General features: G+C 41.2%; 1 protein-coding gene across 1 annotated transcript in view; it reads left to right on the top strand.

Moving 5' to 3' along the window:
* The window catches only part of LOC134818872 (dnaJ homolog subfamily C member 10-like), a 28,575-nt gene extending 15,273 nt beyond the window's left edge, over nt 1–13,302 (top strand). Inside the window, exons 5-17 of the mRNA XM_063828568.1 lie at nt 6,761–6,884; nt 7,176–7,340; nt 7,553–7,740; nt 8,060–8,149; nt 8,292–8,405; nt 8,824–8,932; nt 9,404–9,645; nt 9,873–10,052; nt 10,230–10,367; nt 10,541–10,690; nt 11,288–11,385; nt 11,641–11,797; nt 12,784–13,302. Coding sequence (XP_063684638.1) covers nt 6,761–6,884; nt 7,176–7,340; nt 7,553–7,740; nt 8,060–8,149; nt 8,292–8,405; nt 8,824–8,932; nt 9,404–9,645; nt 9,873–10,052; nt 10,230–10,367; nt 10,541–10,690; nt 11,288–11,385; nt 11,641–11,797; nt 12,784–12,891 — 1,863 coding nt within the window. The 3' untranslated portion in view covers nt 12,892–13,302. The remainder of the gene's footprint in view (nt 1–6,760; nt 6,885–7,175; nt 7,341–7,552; nt 7,741–8,059; nt 8,150–8,291; nt 8,406–8,823; nt 8,933–9,403; nt 9,646–9,872; nt 10,053–10,229; nt 10,368–10,540; nt 10,691–11,287; nt 11,386–11,640; nt 11,798–12,783) is intronic.
* The last annotated feature ends 7,234 nt before the right edge of the window (nt 13,303–20,536 follow it).

A 20,536-nucleotide genomic window follows, 5' to 3' on the forward strand; every position in this document is an offset into this window, starting at 1 on the left:
AGACTGCTGAGATGTGAGAGGTGGTACTGCTGAGACTGCTGAGATGTGAGAGGTGGTACTGCTGAGACTGCTGAGATGTGAGAGGTGGTACTGCTGAGACTGCTGAGATGTGAGAGGTGGTACTGCTGAGACTGCTGAGATGTGAGAGGTGGTACTGCTGAGACTGCTGAGATGTGAGAGGTGGTACTGCTGAGACTGCTGATATGTGAGAGGTGGTACTGCTGAGACTGCTGAGATGTGAGAGGTGGTACTGCTGAGACTGCTGAGATGTGAGAGGTGGTACTGCTGAGACTGCTGAGATGTGAGAGGTGGTACTGTGAGACTGCTGAGATGTGAGAGGTGATAGTGCTGAGACTGCTGAGATGTGAGAGGTGGTACTGCTGAGACTGCTGAGATGTGAGAGGTGGTACTGCTGAGACTGCTGAGATGTGAGAGGTGGTACTGCTGAGACTGCTGAGATGTGAGAGGTGGTACTGCTGAGACTGCTGAGATGTGAGAGGTGGTACTGTGAGACTGCTGAGATGTGAGAGGTGGTACTGCTGAGACTGCTGAGATGTGAGAGGTGGTACTGCTGAGACTGCTGAGATGTGAGAGGTGGTACTGCTGAGACTGCTGAGATGTGAGAGGTGGTACTGCTGAGACTGCTGAGATGTGAGAGGTGGTACTGCTGAGACTGCTGAGATGTGAGAGGTGGTACTGCTGAGACTGCTGAGATGTGAGAGGTGGTACTGCTGAGACTGCTGAGATGTGAGAGGTGGTACTGCTGAGACTGCTGAGATGTGAGAGGTGGTACTGCTGAGATGTGAGATGTGAGAGGTGGTACTGCTGAGATGTGAGAGGTGGTACTGCTGAGACTGCTGAGATGTGAGAGGTGGTACTGCTGAGACTGCTGAGATGTGAGAGGTGGTACTGCTGAGACTGCTGAGATGTGAGAGGTGGTACTGCTGAGACTGCTGAGATGTGAGAGGTGGTACTGCTGAGACTACTGAGATGTGAGAGGTGGTACTGCTGAGACTGCTGAGATGTGAGAGGTGGTACTGCTGAGACTGCTGAGATGTGAGAGGTGATAGTGCTGAGACTGCTGAGATGTGAGAGGTGGTACTGCTGAGACTGCTGAGATGTGAGAGGTGGTACTGCTGAGACTGCTGAGATGTGAGAGGTGGTACTGCTGAGACTGCTGAGATGTGAGAGGTGGTACTGCTGAGATGTGAGAGGTGGTACTGCTGAGACTGCTGAGATGTGAGAGGTGGTACTGCTGAGACTGCTGAGATGTGAGAGGTGGTACTGCTGAGACTGCTGAGATGTGAGAGGTGGTACTGCTGAGACTGCTGAGATGTGAGAGGTGGTACTGCTGAGACTGCTGAGATGTGAGAGGTGGTACTGCTGAGACTGCTGAGATGTGAGAGGTGGTACTGCTGAGACTGCTGAGATGTGAGAGGTGATAGTGCTGAGACTGCTGAGATGTGAGAGGTGGTACTGCTGAGACTGCTGAGATGTGAGAGGTGGTACTGCTGAGACTGCTGAGATGTGAGAGGTGGTACTGCTGAGACTGCTGAGATGTGAGAGGTGGTACTGCTGAGACTGCTGAGATGTGAGAGGTGGTACTGCTGAGACTGCTGAGATGTGAGAGGTGATAGTGCTGAGACTGCTGAGATGTGAGAGGTGGTACTGCTGAGACTGCTGAGATGTGAGAGGTGGTACTGCTGAGACTGCTGAGATGTGAGAGGTGGTACTGCTGAGACTGCTGAGATGTGAGAGGTGGTACTGCTGAGACTGCTGAGATGTGAGAGGTGGTACTGCTGAGACTGCTGAGATGTGAGAGGTGGTACTGCTGAGACTGCTGAGATGTGAGAGGTGGTACTGCTGAGACTGCTGAGATGTGAGAGGTGGTACTGTGAGACTGCTGAGATGTGAGAGGTGGTACTGCTGAGACTGCTGAGATGTGAGAGGTGGTACTGCTGAGACTGCTGAGATGTGAGAGGTGGTACTGCTGAGACTGCTGAGATGTGAGAGGTGGTACTGCTGAGACTGCTGAGATGTGAGAGGTGGTACTGCTGAGATGTGAGATGTGAGAGGTGGTACTGCTGAGATGTGAGAGGTGGTACTGCTGAGACTGCTGAGATGTGAGAGGTGGTACTGCTGAGACTGCTGAGATGTGAGAGGTGGTACTGCTGAGACTGCTGAGATGTGAGAGGTGATAGTGCTGAGACTGCTGAGATGTGAGAGGTGGTACTGCTGAGACTGCTGAGATGTGAGAGGTGGTACTGCTGAGACTGCTGAGATGTGAGAGGTGGTACTGCTGAGACTGCTGAGATGTGAGAGGTGGTACTGCTGAGACTGCTGAGATGTGAGAGGTGGTACTGTGAGACTGCTGAGATGTGAGAGGTGATAGTGCTGAGACTGCTGAGATGTGAGAGGTGGTACTGCTGAGACTGCTGAGATGTGAGAGGTGGTACTGCTGAGACTGCTGAGATGTGAGAGGTGGTACTGCTGAGACTGCTGAGATGTGAGAGGTGGTACTGCTGAGATGTGAGATGTGAGAGGTGGTACTGCTGAGATGTGAGAGGTGGTACTGCTGAGACTGCTGAGATGTGAGAGGTGGTACTGCTGAGACTACTGAGATGTGAGAGGTGGTACTGCTGAGACTGCTGAGATGTGAGAGGTGGTACTGCTGAGACTGCTGAGATGTGAGAGGTGGTACTGTGAGACTGCTGAGATGTGAGAGGTGGTACTGCTGAGACTGCTGAGATGTGAGAGGTGGTAGTGCTGAGACTGCTGAGATGTGAGAGGTGGTACTGCTGAGACTGCTGAGATGTGAGAGGTGGTACTGCTGAGACTGCTGAGATGTGAGAGGTGGTACTGCTGAGACTGCTGAGATGTGAGAGGTGGTACTGCTGAGACTGCTGAGATGTGAGAGGTGGTACTGCTGAGACTGCTGAGATGTGAGAGGTGGTACTGCTGAGACTGCTGAGATGTGAGATGTGAGAGGTGGTACTGCTGAGATGTGAGATGTGAGAGGTGGTACTGCTGAGATGTGAGAGGTGGTACTGCTGAGACTGCTGAGATGTGAGAGGTGGTACTGCTGAGACTGCTGAGATGTGAGAGGTGGTACTGCTGAGACTGCTGAGATGTGAGAGGTGGTACTGCTGAGACTGCTGAGATGTGAGAGGTGATAGTGCTGAGACTGCTGAGATGTGAGAGGTGGTACTGCTGAGACTGCTGAGATGTGAGAGGTGGTACTGCTGAGACTGCTGAGATGTGAGAGGTGGTACTGCTGAGACTGCTGAGATGTGAGAGGTGGTACTGCTGAGACTGCTGAGATGTGAGAGGTGGTACTGTGAGACTGCTGAGATGTGAGAGGTGATAGTGCTGAGACTGCTGAGATGTGAGAGGTGGTACTGCTGAGACTGCTGAGATGTGAGAGGTGGTACTGCTGAGACTGCTGAGATGTGAGAGGTGGTACTGCTGAGACTGCTGAGATGTGAGAGGTGGTACTGCTGAGACTGCTGAGATGTGAGAGGTGGTACTGCTGAGATGTGAGATGTGAGAGGTGGTACTGCTGAGATGTGAGAGGTGGTACTGCTGAGACTGCTGAGATGTGAGAGGTGGTACTGCTGAGACTGCTGAGATGTGAGAGGTGGTACTGCTGAGACTGCTGAGATGTGAGAGGTGGTACTGCTGAGACTGCTGAGATGTGAGAGGTGGTACTGCTGAGACTGCTGAGATGTGAGAGGTGATAGTGCTGAGACTGCTGAGATGTGAGAGGTGGTACTGCTGAGACTGCTGAGATGTGAGAGGTGGTACTGCTGAGACTGCTGAGATGTGAGAGGTGGTACTGCTGAGACTGCTGAGATGTGAGAGGTGGTACTGCTGAGACTGCTGAGATGTGAGAGGTGGTACTGTGAGACTGCTGAGATGTGAGAGGTGATAGTGCTGAGACTGCTGAGATGTGAGAGGTGGTACTGCTGAGACTGCTGAGATGTGAGAGGTGGTACTGCTGAGACTGCTGAGATGTGAGAGGTGATAGTGCTGAGACTGCTGAGATGTGAGAGGTGGTACTGCTGAGACTGCTGAGATGTGAGAGGTGATAGTGCTGAGACTGCTGAGATGTGAGAGGTGGTACTGCTGAGACTGCTGAGATGTGAGAGGTGGTACTGCTGAGACTGCTGAGATGTGAGAGGTGGTACTGCTGAGACTGCTGAGATGTGAGAGGTGGTACTGCTGAGACTGCTGAGATGTGAGAGGTGGTACTGCTGAGACTGCTGAGATGTGAGAGGTGGTACTGCTGAGATGTGAGATGTGAGAGGTGGTACTGCTGAGATGTGAGAGGTGGTACTGCTGAGACTGCTGAGATGTGAGAGGTGGTACTGCTGAGACTGCTGAGATGTGAGAGGTGGTACTGTGAGACTGCTGAGATGTGAGAGGTGGTACTGCTGAGACTGCTGAGATGTGAGAGGTGGTACTGCTGAGACTGCTGAGATGTGAGAGGTGGTACTGCTGAGACTGCTGAGATGTGAGAGGTGATAGTGCTGAGACTGCTGAGATGTGAGAGGTGGTACTGCTGAGACTGCTGAGATGTGAGAGGTGGTACTGCTGAGACTGCTGAGATGTGAGAGGTGGTACTGCTGAGACTGCTGAGATGTGAGAGGTGGTACTGCTGAGACTGCTGAGATGTGAGAGGTGGTACTGTGAGACTGCTGAGATGTGAGAGGTGGTACTGTGAGACTGCTGAGATGTGAGAGGTGGTACTGCTGAGACTGCTAAGATGTGAGAGGTGGTACTGCTGAGACTGCTGAGATGTGAGAGGTGGTACTGTGAGACTGCTGAGATGTGAGAGGTGGTACTGTGAGACTGCTAAGATGTGAGAGGTGGTACTGCTGAGACTGCTGAGATGTGAGAGGTGGTACTGCTGAGACTGCTGAGATGTGAGAGGTGGTACTGCTGAGACTGCTGAGATGTGAGAGGTGGTACTGCTGAGACTGCTGAGATGTGAGAGGTGGTACTGCTGAGACTGCTGAGATGTGAGAGGTGGTACTACTGAGACTGCTGAGATGTGAGAGGTGGTACTGCTGAGACTGCTGAGATGTGAGAGGTGGTACTGCTGAGACTGCTGAGATGTGAGAGGTGATAGTGCTGAGACTGCTGAGATGTGAGAGGTGGTACTGCTGAGACTACTGAGATGTGAGAGGTGGTACTGCTGAGACTGCTGAGATGTGAGAGGTGGTACTGCTGAGACTACTGAGATGTGAGAGGTGGTACTGCTGAGACTGCTGAGATGTGAGAGGTGGTACTGCTGAGACTGCTGAGATGTGAGAGGTGGTACTGTGAGACTGCTGAGATGTGAGAGGTGGTACTGCTGAGACTACTGAGATGTGAGAGGTGGTACTGCTGAGACTGCTGAGATGTGAGAGGTGGTACTGCTGAGACTACTGAGATGTGAGAGGTGGTACTGCTGAGACTGCTGAGATGTGAGAGGTGATAGTGCTGAGACTGCTGAGATGTGAGAGGTGGTACTGCTGAGACTACTGAGATGTGAGAGGTGGTACTGCTGAGACTGCTGAGATGTGAGAGGTGGTACTGCTGAGACTACTGAGATGTGAGAGGTGGTACTGCTGAGACTGCTGAGATGTGAGAGGTGGTACTGCTGAGACTGCTGAGATGTGAGAGGTGGTACTGCTGAGACTGCTGAGATGTGAGAGGTGGTACTGCTGAGACTGCTGAGATGTGAGAGGTGGTACTGCTGAGACTGCTGAGATGTGAGAGGTGGTACTGTGAGACTGCTGAGATGTGAGAGGTGGTACTGCTGAGACTGCTGAGATGTGAGAGGTGGTACTGTGAGACTGCTGAGATGTGAGAGGTGGTACTGCTGAGACTGCTGAGATGTGAGAGGTGGTACTGCTGAGACTGCTGAGATGTGAGAGGTGGTACTGCTGAGACTGCTGAGATGTGAGAGGTGGTACTGCTGAGACTGCTGAGATGTGAGAGGTGGTACTGCTGAGACTGCTGAGATGTGAGAGGTGGTACTGTGAGACTGCTGAGATGTGAGAGGTGGTACTGCTGAGACTGCTGAGATGTGAGAGGTGGTACTGCTGAGACTGCTGAGACTGCTGAGACTGCTGAGATGTGAGAGGTGGTACTGCTGAGACTGCTGATATGTGAGAGGTGGTATTGCTGAGACTGCTGAGATGTGAGAGGTGATACTGCTGAGACTGCTGAGATGTGAGAGGTGGTACTGCTGAGACTATTGAGATGTGAGAGGTGGTTCTGTGAGACTATTGAGATGTGAGAGGTGGTACTGTGAGACTATTGAGAAATTCGTTAAAGTTATGCACAAAATGTGAATTTCTTTGTTGTTTGAAAGAGAAATCATTAGCCGCTTACAAAATTTGTGTTTGCTGCTTCGCACAGAAGTCAGAACTTTTCCTATTTATCTTATATTGTGTTTAAGGAAAGCTGGTTAAACGCTAGAACAGTAATTATGTGATCATTTTAAAGAAACTAAATTTTATCTTTACTGTGTATATATTTGAATATTAATTAAGATGCTACGTACTTTAAACATAGAATTTATATATTTTCTTTGTCAAATATTTTTACAACCCCAATAAAACAAAATATGATATTGACATTTGACGGTAATAATTTCAAGATAAATGACGTCACAGCGCGGCTCATCTAAAAACTACCGAATCTTTTACCTACATGGCTATTTAACCATAACGATTGAATATTTTTACCTGACTAACAATGACCTCCTCAGTGGCGAGCACTGGCTAAGGAGCTGGAAGGAGTGGTACGTATAGGGGCTGTGAACTGTGCGGATGCCAGAGATCTGTGTCACCATCTGAGGGGTTACCCATCTCTTTATCTCTACCGGCCTAGTGGTATGTATAATTAGATCTTCTAATTATGTATAATTACAAGTCTGAGATAATACCTTGTGGTTTTATGAATATGAGGATTGGAATAAAGTGATTTAGACTGATCATGAAAGCCAAAAAATTTGTCAATTATAATGTGAAAAAGGAGCCATTTTGTTAAGCTGATCTTGGAGTACTTCAGAATGTTTATAGTTTTTATTGACATATAATAACATTTCTCCAATGCCTATTATGCGGTAAATATGAATGCCCAATATTGAGACTGCCATATTTAAAAACAAAACCGTTACACAGGAAGAGAACAATACAACGGTGAGCGAGACATGGAGTCCATGATGAGCTACGTGATGGACAGTCTGCCTCCTTCTCCTGTTATAGCACTGTTTGAACCTTCCTTCAAGAAGGCTGTATCAGAGATTGAGCGTCCCTGGGTTGTTAGTTTCTGCTACAAGAACGACGGTCAGTTTGCTATATTAATATATCGTACTACCATAGCATTAAATTTACCAAAGCAACAAATTTACTAACGGTTTTCGAAGAATCAAGTTTCAGGATAGCAGTCAGTTCTTACAAAGTACCAGCTGCCATGTTATTTAACATAGTTCAGTTTAGTAGTGTTTACTGTTTAGTAGACATGGGGTTATTTAACACTAACTGTTGTATCCCACCAGATTGTCCGTCCCGCTCATCTCTAGACAGAGTATCCATCTCCCTTAAAAACATGGTCTATGTTGGGTACGTGTCATGTGACGAGAATCTTAAGATATGTGACTTACTTCCCATAGAATCTTCTGGATTACTCTTCATTCAGGGAGCTAAACCTACCATGAGCCTTGCTACTATTCTTAAAGATGCTGTGGTAAGTTAAATATGATGTGTTTTCTACTCAACACACCTATATTAATTAGGAAGACGGAACTATGAGATACTAGTGGGTGGTGTGGTGTATAATTCGTTATATTGGAATTAGTTAGGGAATATGTAATTATCTTCCGGATATTCAAGGAGGTTATTAGTTTCATAGAGTTGAACCGTTTACTGAGAACACATTTTGCTAATAATACGAGAGAAATACACATAATATTATATCGCAAGAACAAAGCTTTCAACTAGCGGGTACCTAGTAATGTTATATTGTAACATTGAACATCTCGAGAATCACAATATCTCTTTTTCAGAAAATCGACACGTTGGTTACGCAAGAGATTGTTTTCACTGTGCTCAAAAATCTGCCGGAGCCTGACCTTATCACTGAAGATGATTTTGATGTGAGAAATATTTTCAGTTAAAATGGACTTTTTACTTTTGAATACGTGGCTCGAGTTTTACATATCAACAATAAAGAGTTATCATACGTAGAATATATAATTTTTTTCGATGATGGTTTCAATGTTATGTCCATTGTTTCAGACGTTGCACGATAAAGCTATGGCAGCTGACATAGATCCACAGATAGTTATATTTAGTAAAAGTGGTGTCCCTCTGGAGTTCATCAAACTGGGAGGTCAACTCAAGGACCAAAAGGTACGTGGGTAATACACAATGTTTCAGATATAAAGCTTTATTTCACCAAAATCACAGTAAGCTTTTATAAAATGTATTCTTGCCTAAAATAGCTCAGTGGGCCTAATTATGCTGACACACTTTCAAAATACGTTAACTGGACCACGCGATGACATTTGCATTGACCCTTCGGCGCAAACCGCCAGTCAATACGATTTTGCGCGCGCGCGTTTTATGCACCGATTCTGGACACGTCGTCAAATTTATCACCTTTAACGTTTCCGGGGATGAGCCGCTACTGACGTAACTTTGACAGTTTCGCTCCGATTTTCGCAGTTTTTTGTGGCTGTTATTCCGTCATTTGCTCGTATAATTTCGTCGTCTAATTAAAAAGATGAGCAAATTCAAAATCTAATCCATAAATTCAAATATTTTTCAGCCATATCAAGTAGACTGTAATACATACTCCAAACTATGTGGTGACATGTTTGTCACTAGATATCCTACTCTCTTTGTACTGAAAGACGGAGGATACGAACGATACCATGGTGAGCAATATTCCATAACACAAATCTGTATTTTATATTCATTACTTAAAAGCTTGAATTGCCAAATTTAAACACAGGTTGACATATTTTTATTAAAATTCAGCGACAAAGATACATTTTGGGGTGTCAATCGTAATTTGCTAGTACAGGTTTTAATCAATGTAAAGTGTGCATGGCGATCTGAACCACAATCCTTCTCATTAAACCTCTGTGTAGCTAAATGTGCTGTCAGTTTTTGTGATCATTGATCTTACTAATAACCTGTTGCGTAGCTGTACTGTAGGGGGGGGGGGGGGGGGGGCAGCTGTTGTGTAGCTAGCTATACAGCTGCTAGCTGTACTGTAGATTAGAATATGTGATTTCTTCTCTCTTAGATTATTTCAGTTTGATCAATGTATTGATATCCCTAATCGCTGTAATAAACGAGAATAACGCTAGATATTCCTACGTTATACGCTCACCCATCCTCAGGAAGACAAGACGCAGCAGACATGGCCATCTTCATCAGAGAAGCAATGTTATCCCCTCTAATCGAGCTAACTCCTGCTCACTTCCCTCACATTACAGAAACTACTTCGCTGGTTGACTTCTTCGCGCCCTGGTGCCCACCATGTATGCGGTTGTTACCTGAAGTCCGCAAAGCTGCACGAGATATGCCTAAAGTGGTGTTTGGCAGTGTGGATTGTGCTGCACATTCTCAACTTTGTCAAAGGGTACGGTACAGACGTTTCATTTAGTAGTTAAACTGTCTAGATTTATCACGTATAGTATAATAGTCATAGTAGTTAATTTAGAAGTGTACAGTTCTTCTGCCACAAGATACGGGTATTCAGTTATTTAGTTATTTAGTTAGCCACAAGATACGGGTATTCAGTTATTTAGTTTAAAGGTACAGCATTGGTTGTGAAATCTAACTTGTCTAACCCCCCCTCCTCCTCAGATGTCTGTAAGCAGTTACCCCACAACAGTAATGTACAACTCCAGTAAACCACACACCACCTCCGGATACAAGAACAAGGAGGAAATATTACAATTTATAGAAGATGTGCTCAATCCTCCGGTCATACAGCTGGACTACGAACAATGGATTATCAAAATAAACAACAAGAAAGCTGATGAGGTTCATTTCGTTTACTTTCTCCTTTGAATAAGTCAAAATTTCGAAGAATTGAAGCTGGTCCGGCTGTCACTGAAATCATTTTGACCCATCCTTATCAGGTGTAGAACAAATTCATAAATGTAGATGAACTTTAGCTCTAGCACAGCGATGTCAATATTTATAACCTGTCTCCTTCAGGTTTGGTTTGTGGACTACTACGCACCGTGGTGTGGACCCTGTAAACAACTAGCACCTACCTGGAACAAGTTCTCTAAATCTCTAGACCACTTCGAGAATGTGTTTGTTGCTAAAGTTGACTGCACTGTTGAAACTCAGGTTAACAATATTCTCAAACTTATGTCTCTTGTAATTCATGACCTATTACGCAATATAAACCTGTATCGACAAGTGTATAACACAAAACTAATAGAAATAGAATTCAAGTTTGAAATGTGTTTCCTTATCTATCTTTAAAATAAAGAACATGCCCTAACACACTGGTAGTTCAGGTGTGTAAACTAGAAGGTATAAGAGGATATCCAGCAGTTAAAGTATATGGAGCTGGGAGTAAGGGTCGGGGAAAGTTCACTCAGTACAAGGGATGGGGTCAACTAAACGACTTGCAGGGCTGGGCCATGCCTCATCTACCTTCTGATGTGGTAAGTTGTTGTGGTATAATCTTTTAAAATCGGTCAGTTATTCATGACACATGATGTAACTATGTTTGTGATAATTAAATGTTATGACATTGTCTTTTTACTGGTTCGAAACTTTCGAATTGAAAAGCCGAACCGTTTGTATATAACTCAGTTATTTATCGTTTTATCAACTATCACAGAAAACTGGGAACTGCGTCCTTTAAATATAAGGTTCTCATGCATGTTGCTTACTTTAACTATTAAATTAAAAATGCGGAAATAAGGAAGTTCCCCACGATAAGCTTATGGAGTTGATTAAATACTTGTCTACAGAAAATGAGGCGAGCCCGAGTGTTATTAATTTAGAACACGATTTAACATGATACCAGAGCTTGAACTTACTTCTCGCGTCACATTATCATAGTCTTATCATCATATTATCATAGCGGCAAATAAATCATATTCCGGATAACATATTACAAATCCGTTCCTACCAAAAGGTCAAGAATCTTCTTAGGATACCCCTTTAGTACTTTTACATTCTACATTGTAGTGCACTGTAAACATAGTTCTATTACTATTATTTATTATTATTTATTTATACAAATCCGTTCCCAGGAAACGTTGGTTCCAAAGAACTTTGTAGATAAAGTACTCAAGTCCAAAAGTCCTTGGCTAGTGGAGTTCTATACGCCTAAATGCGGACCGTGCCAAAGGTAGAAAACCTTAGTTATCAATAAGTTCTTTGATGTAGTAAATCTCACTTGAAATTTTAATAAATTAATAAAATCTGGTTTATAACGGAGCTGAAAAACTCGAGATTTAGAAAATTCTTTGACGATAATTTCTTTGATATTTAACATCTCACTTGAAATTCGAATAAATAGATAAATAAAAATGTCTCTAAAATTAAGCTGTTAGATTAGGTTTTTAAAATATCCTTTGAGAACCTAAAAGCTAACCTGGCACAGATTTGCTGGTGAGATGGAGAAGTTAGCTGGTAAACTAAAAGAGAGGCTAGGTATTGGTAAAGTAGACTGTAACCAGCACTATAACCTGTGCTATCAAGCTAAACTTAACGGCTTCCCTACACTCTACTTTTACCCCGGAGGCACTGGACAACCTCAGGTAATATACAGGGTGGGCCAAAAGTCAGTACCCATACGTTGGCCTTTATAGCTCAGTCACTGAGTGCCCAATTTAAATACTTCTTTCTGGTATGACTTAGTACCACCACTGGTTCGAGGAATTTGTCAACTCGAAAAATATTCGCGTTCATTTTTTTCAAATGGAGGTTCATTTTCACATTCATTTGATAGTTTGGATGGTCGGATCAAGCTAAATGTTATTGAATTGTGTTTGGCCATTCGAATTACGTTTGTCCTGAAAGAATTAGAACTGTAGCTTCTCAGATGACCGAGATATGAAGCATAACGAGTTTATTCATTACGTGTGATCAGGTGATTGGTTTACCTAATCACATGATAAGGTGCCCCCGTTAACTACCCCGTTAAACATTATGGGAATTGTTAAGGGTGCCCAATTAAGGTGTCGTGTCACGGTGTCACATAATCACCCAGTCAATATTGTTAACGAGATACAGAAAATGCTTGATAACTTCGTCATTTCTAATCCGTTTTGCCTCATGTTTTCAGATCATATGCAACATAACATTGAATAGTCTACCGTCTCTGAAAAAATTAGGCGTTCAGCATGTTCAGAGAAAACAATATAGGTGTTTTAATATTGAATGGGCGTGGTCTAAAATATTCGAATTTTCAAATTTTGACGACGGAATCCTCGAACCAGTAAGTACAGTATGCCATCTGCAAAGCAACAGCTCTCAAATATAAAACACGGCGGAGCTATTAAGGCCAACGTATGGGTACTGACTTTTGGCCCACCCTGTACGATTAAATTTCCGAACTTTTGAATCGTTTATCTCAAATATCATGTACCAGCCTTCGTGGAGGTTTAATCCTGTGCACCATTTCACAGCGCTGGCAAGCAAGACAGCTATTTTTATACATGATGGATTCATTATGATATTAGTAATCAGTTATCAGTCATTCCTCATGCTCTCTGACTATAAGTAACGGCTGATGTTTTCTCAGGATATAAAAGGAGTTGATATTGAGACTAGCACAGCAGATCAGATCCACAACCACCTGGTCAGACACTACCCCTTCCTTAATACACCTCACCGTAGGGACGAACTTTAGCAGATATAATCTAGCAACATTTAATATTCAGATGAGAGTGAGATGAGAGTGGGTTTTTGGTGTCTATGGTTCGATATATTATCATATTCTGAACCGAGCCTGATATAATGAATGGTTCCACTTGTGGTAAAAAAGAATATGTTAGTAATAATAATATGACCGGTTTAGCACAAGATATTGCTAGATATTGCTAGATATGACATAACCACTGGATATTTTAAACTTGGGTTTGCTGAATGTTAATTCAACGGTAAATAATCGGTTGCCGAATTTTTACTATCTTTTTATTATTGTAATTTGAAATTATTTATTATCAGTTACTCATTTAGGTGCAATTTACGCTGCAAATCGATTTCATCATTGTTGTACGTTATAACATCAACCCGTTTGACTTATAATTTTCTCCAACTAAGTTGTCATGAAACTTTGTTCAGATACCTAAAATAACCACGAAAACGCCCCCTGTAACAAAGGCACAACGCCATTTTTTTTTATTGAAAATCTTTTCAAAATAGTACATACATCAATGTAATTGCATGAAAATAACACGGTCAAAAAGTGATTTCTATGTACTATAATGACGGGAAACCAGAACGTAGTTCGTGCAAAAATTACACCTACAAAATATGGTCCCTGACAAAACATTTCATACAATCAACACATATAAATGTAAGATATATAGTAATAGAGATGATTGTGCAATAATAAAATACAGCGTGCATAAAATATCATAATGTTAATAATTTGTTAACTTTTTAATGAAATAGATTATATCATACAATACTTTTAAAAACCCAACCCACAACCCAACCCACCCCTAACCCCTTAAATAGTTTGGATCGGTTATTTTAGATTAGAGAATTGGCATTGGGAGAAATGAGATGCATCTAATCATTATCAGACAGGTAGAATTCAGCGTGACTATCGTTTGGATCTGTGGGTAGCATTTCCGACCATAGGTGATCCTTAAGTTTGGCCTTGAAGATATCAGGACAGCTATGGTCTCTTATTTCGAGAGGAAGTTTATTCCAGAGCAGATGTGTCCGATAAAAGAATGATTTCTTAAGGAGACTGCTATAACACTGTGTTTGAACAAGAGTCGTTACATAACTTAGGCTGTCATGGTGACATGATCTTAAGCGTGTGCTTCCTTTGTATAGTTGTAAGTAATTAGGAAGCTCTTGTGTGCATACACCATTGACTATTTTGTGAAACAAGGTCAGGTCATTCAATTCAAACCTCTTGCTGAGAGGAAGGATTTTCAATTGATGACACTTGTAAGTATAGTTTTCAAAGGACTGATAGCTTGTGAATTCCTCATCAAAAATCCACTTAATACACCTTTTTTGAAAAGCATCCATCTTATCTAGTTGTGTTTTATTAAATGGACGCCAGATTTGGGAACAGTGTTCAAATTGACTTCTAACAAGTGCAAGGTATAAATTTCTTCTTCGTCTCTCATCTTGGACAAATGAGCAAGTGCGTTTCAGCAGCCCAAATTTTTGGTTAGCTTTGGACAATATTTTAGTTATGTGTTCTTCAAAACGAAAGCCCTGATTTATAACGACTCCAAGATCTGTTTCCGTACTGGTGTAATCTAAGGGAGTATTACCGAGCAAATATTGAAATCTGATAAATGGAATAGGTAATATCCTACTGCTGAATTTCTTTCCAGGAATAGAGAGGACTTTACACTTTGATGGATGGAATCGCATCTTATTTTCTATGCTCCAAGAATTAAGTTCATTTATGTTATTCTGAAGTGTGCAATAATCGTTGTATGATTTAATAGGACTCCATATTTTCGTGTCATCAGCATAAAGTACCAAATTTGTGCCTGAACTTAATCTCATGGGAAGATCGTTTATGAATAAGACAAATAGAATGGGACCTAGGACGGAGCCTTGAGGAACTCCAGACAAAACAGGTTTGATCTCTGAATGTCTACCATCAACTAAAACACATTGTTCCCGTTCACTAAGATAGTTGGTTAGGAATTTGAGTAGCCTTCCTTCAATATTAAAGACGAGTTTAAGTTTCTTAAGAATAAGATCATGATTTACAGAATCAAAGGCTTTAGCAAAATCAAAGTAAATGATGTCTACACTTATAGTCGAACAGTCATTGAGGGATAGCGTGACACTGTCAATAAAGTTAATCATATTTGTGGTACAAGATCTGTCTCCAAGAAATCCATGCTGTCTATCATCAAGAAGATGCATTGTTTTATTCAAGAGTTCCTGTTTAATAAGGCGTTCAAATGTTTTCATTATAAGACTAGTTAGGGAAATCGGCTGATAATTCTCAATGTCCTCCTTACTACCCTTCTTGTGAACCGGAACTACGTGAGCCAGCTTCCATTCAGTTGGAATAATACCGGAGTTATATGATATCTCAAATAAAATTGAAAGTGGGCAAGCGAGACTACCAGCACAGTTCTTCAGTATCTTACCATGGATACCGTCAGGGCCGCAAGCTTTGTTGTTTGTTAGAATTAATGTTCCTATAAATATAAATATGCGTGCTGCTTTTAGTAACTTAGAGTTTTTGTTAGCTGTGGCTCTGAGCTCTCACAATGACCTAGTGCTCAACCGACATACGGGTTTTGTGTCCAGGATCCCTTTTCAGCTCCTTTCTCCAGTTATGAAGTGTTGATTTGACCAAAACCCATAATCATGGGTAGAGTGGACCGCTGCCAGTGTCTCTCTTTCCCAAACAAAAGGAAATGATATTAATTTGATTGACCGTTCTCAAATGCAAAATGATACCGAGAATGAAATCGGTCGCTCGCTTTTCCCATTCATTTACAATTGTAATAGATTAAGAAGAACTACCCAAAGGCAGCTGTACTCGGCAAAAAAGATTCAATAAACTTCAGCTAATTCAATAAGTAATAACTACCACCCTTACCCCGAAATACTAGGTATCGACCCGAACGCAACCCAAAGAGATTTTTACAGCATCTGATTGATGTAATCAATCGAAACTTATTACAATTCGTAAGCCGTGAATGAATGGGAAAAGCGAGCGACCGATTTCATTCTCGGTATCATTTTGCATTTGAGAACGGTCAATCAAATTAATATCATTTCCTTTTGTTTGGGAAAGAGAGACACTGGCAGCGGTCCACTCTACCCATGATTATGGGTTTTGGTCAAATATCATCGCTTTTTGATTAATGTCAGGGTACTTTATAAAGTCGAAATATAAACTGATATCTTCATTAATAAGGAGGAAGTTTCAACGATTTCGAAATTTTTCCTTTGAAAACATTTCCTTGTGTTTGGGTAAGCATATCGGTCGATCACTGACTGAATTTGCCACTTTATACTCATTCAAGTTGGCATTAAATTTATATATAATGACATTGAACTGTGATCGTGGTAAAGCAGAATTTAATCGAAATCACGAATGAGCAAAATTATCACCTTTCGCACGTGCAAACTATGAGCGGACGTTGCGTGCGCATCCAATATTGAATCGCCGTAAATTTTTGCGTGTTGGTGTTTTATATATAGTTTGATAAGCATGCAAAGTTTCAAAGTATTTCAAGAAGAACTGTAATCACAACGGCACACCAACGTTTAAAGAAAATGGTAAAAACAGCAATTTTCAGTGATTTTAGCAATTTTTAATCAATTTGGGCGTGTCCCCACGTGTGCAACTTTTAGATTTTTAACTTTAAAACTATCCTAATACACAATTTATACCTATAGGAAGCAGAACTGAGCTCCACAACCCAAGGGATAGCCCAACACCAGAGAATACTAAATCGCAAAATTGACGTTTTTATAAAATAATTCTTCAAAAAAGCACTAACTTCAATGGCAAATATCTTTATGAAGGAGCAAAGTAGGGAAACTTTCCGGTAGATTTTCAGAATGCTTGAACAATTATCTAATATGAAAATGTCCTCAGATTTTGAATAAAATTACTCCTTAATGGTGTAAAATCAGTTTGAAAAGTTGTTATTTTGTCAAAAATCAAGTTTTAAAAACACTTAATTTGATGACGTCATCAAGTGGTGATGATGACGTTAAATTATTTTTTGATATAATTGAAACTGAAGTGTAAACAATTATCTTTAAGACCTGTGGTCGGAAATTGCTGTATCTTTTATACTTTTGAATCTCCGGACACTTAAATTCAGGCTACAATTGACTACATTTGACTGGCAAAGCGTCTATCCCTGAATATATGTATCACGACAATCTATCGTAAAACAGGGGTTCCAGAAAACCCATTTCCCGATACTCCTGAAACACGAAATTTTTTTTACAGTCGATTTGGTCAACGTCTAGACGCCCTGCAAAGTTTCAGATCTCTAACTCAATTTTAACATGGTTTTTAAGGCACCTGAATATGGCAATTTTGGGTTTTTTACCGAATTTCGTATAACATGCTGGCGCGTATTTTGCGCAAATTTCTTAAAAACCTCCACATAACTATTTCTTGTTCCTGTCATCTTTAACATTGAATTAGAATGATTTGAACTTAAATATACCTGCTGAACTACTTTCGATGAGTCTTAATGCCCGAAAAATAATAAAGGGTTATAAAAGTAAAGGGGGTAAATAGTAAAGGGGGTAAATAGTAAAGGGGGTAAATAGTATTGTGAATATAAGAGGCACGGTCATGCTTGCCAGCATTGTGATAAAAACCTATTGATGTAACTGTCACCTCTTCTATAGTTAAACCTTATAAATTTTATAAAATAGTGTCTTAAGTGTCCCAACATCAAAGCTGTTATAAAAGAACCCAAAATAGAGGACAGTTAACAAACGTATACTATTAACTTATTAACAAATTATGGACATTATCCTCTGTTATATCGACGACACGAACTTGTGTGAATGATAGCTGGATTTTGGGCTTTACTTCTAAAACAATTTCTACATTAATTGTGCTACGCAAAACACAGTGAATTCTTGATTTTATTCCAACTCGTTTCTACTTCTAGCTCTGCTCATAATCATACAACATATCAACCAGTGACTGCTGCTCGCACTCTCGCAGAGCGAAAAAAAATTGTTGAAATTTGAGATACTGATAGGGCATGAACGCAGTTTATAATCGGACTGTAAGTTTCTTTTTGTATTGTTTATTCTAATATTGCGTCCACATGGCTTTTAATATTATAATCGATAGTCCTGACATCACATCACAACCCACGTATTGTGACATGACTAATAAAATAGATCCACCTCAAAAAGCAATCAAGGCATTGCTTACTCGCCTCCCTAGAACAAATCCTGTCTTGTGAATCTGACTCTGAGGCTGATGAGTGACTCAATATCTTATATTCAATAAATCCATCATGAATGGTCGATAGATTTGATTTGAACGAGTTGTATGTATGTGGTTGCTTACCGCATGTTTTTGTATCTGCAGCTCTCATTTTCAATTGAACCATCCCTTCTTCAGAGTAACATTAAGTGCTTTTTGTCGCCGTAATGCTGAGTGATACATATATGCTTATAATGTGTGTTATGTGAATATATTTTATGTTTTGAGCCGAGCCCTTCGATACCGTTTTCTGTATTAAATATTCTCCTCAATAAAATGGGTGTTTATCAGATTGATTGTCAGTGATATGATAGGTTTACATTGATTGATAGAGGGGTTTGAATATTTTAGTTTTGTTCAAACCCCACCCATAAAATTAATTCGAACGTAAAAATGTCTTTTAAGGTAAAGAAAAGCGGTTTTTAGCACTTTTGGGTGGTTCTGGTTATTTTTATTGTCACCAGATAATAAAAACGCTCATCACCTCAGGTCCAACTTTTGTTAGAGATCAACTTTTTCGTACTTTCTATGGTTTCAACAGCACTATAAATAATTTTTGATCTTGCCATCATTTCACTAGAATCCCACCGCTTACCTAGACATGTGCTAAGTAAAGTAGAAAATAAGACAAATAAAATAATGAATCTCGCCACTAGCTGTGGTTCAAAAATTCATTCTGTTGGCTGTTACCCAACAGTTCCCAGTTCAGAATAAGGATGAGCATTTCAGCCTGATACTACGTCTGCAACCTTGACTTACTACTTGAGACCCCCGTATTAATTTGTATTAGACACTATTCTGATTAATTTTGTGACGTCACACCAGAAATACGGATCAGAATGTTACAACAAGTCTTTGTCATCAGAAATAGAATAGAAGTGAAGATTATAACCGAATTTAAGAATGTCAAACTAGAATTATTTATTAAACTTAGATATTTCTGTTGAAAAACCGAATATTTTTGGTTATCACAACATCAAACTGTAATGTCACCCAATTACAAAGCCACTCGAGATACGTGGGTGCTAAGTTAGACCCCGTGTTGTTGTATTGGACACTACTCTGATTAATTCTGGCGGGCCTATGACGTCACAAACGAAATATGGCAAATTAAAAACGTATTAGCGACTCTCTGGTCTCTCAGCTGTTGGAAGAAGGTTCATATCTCTGTATAGTTCTGCCAGATAAACCAGCTGCTAAATACTGACACCCCGGTCACTGCACTTTTGTGTTGTACATACTTGGTAAATGCCTTATCTGAACATCATTTATAATCTCGTAAACTTTTGACAAAGCTTCTAATTCTGGGAGTAAGATCAAAGAACATAATATGGCTCAGGTATGTTTTCAGATTTTATTGTATTTATAATTATAGATGCCTTTGTGCAGTAGGTGGTCTTCTAGGCACATTTTACGCCCCGATATGGTGAAAACAACGGTATATTTGGCGTCACTAATTGGCCATGAGAATAGCTGGGGTTGGCCGTGCAATTTTATAGAAACAAATGTCCTTTATTTGTAACATACCGAAATACGGAAAAAAAAGTAAATTTTAAATACGTGGTTTGAAGAAAATATGGTTAGGAATGTAAAAAGAATTAGATTTAGATTGGTATTGGTACAACTACAATTTATTGGTATAATTGTTCGAAACATTTTTTAGATGCCGTGGCCGTATTGCATATTTTCAGACGGAATATACAATGTTTTAACTTTTAGTTTTACTACCCACAGCATTAGTTTCTGAGAACAAGTGAAAAATAGTTGGCAATATTTCCGACATTGAATGCCATTAGTAATATAGCATTAGGAATAGGTACTGGTGGTAGTAGTCACCGCCATTATATTGTGGCGCAGACCTCAGTCCTAGCCGCTAATGATCACAATCAATCTCTTGTCTCTTTTCTCATGGTGTTTACACATTTATATCTGCTTTAGCTTTTTATTTTAAATTTTAATATTTGTGCATACGTACCAATGCCCAATAATAATATCTTAACGGATCAGCACTAAATTTAACCATTTCGTTTCGTGAGAGCCGCCCATGACTATTATAACTTTGCCATATCATACTCATAGTGGACCGTTCTAAAACATAAAAGAGCTCGCTCAGAAATAATTGAAATGGTTTCACATCATGATACAGTTACCATCAGAGATGTGCAGTTGCACCGTGTTACTTTTAGGCGGTGGCGGTCTGGACGCCAAAATTGGTCGGCGGCGGTGGTTTTACCGCGGTCCATGACTAGTATGAGATATCCAAACCGCGGTCTGTGAAGTATACTGTGTATAATATGATGGTAATTTGGCTGTGTAACTGATTTATATGAATCGATTTCTTAATAGCATTCTGCATTGA

The sequence above is a fragment of the Bolinopsis microptera genome, chromosome 7 (genome assembly GCF_026151205.1).
Source record: "Bolinopsis microptera isolate Bmic1 chromosome 7, MBARI_Bmic_1.0, whole genome shotgun sequence".
NCBI lineage: Eukaryota > Metazoa > Ctenophora > Tentaculata > Lobata > Bolinopsidae > Bolinopsis > Bolinopsis microptera.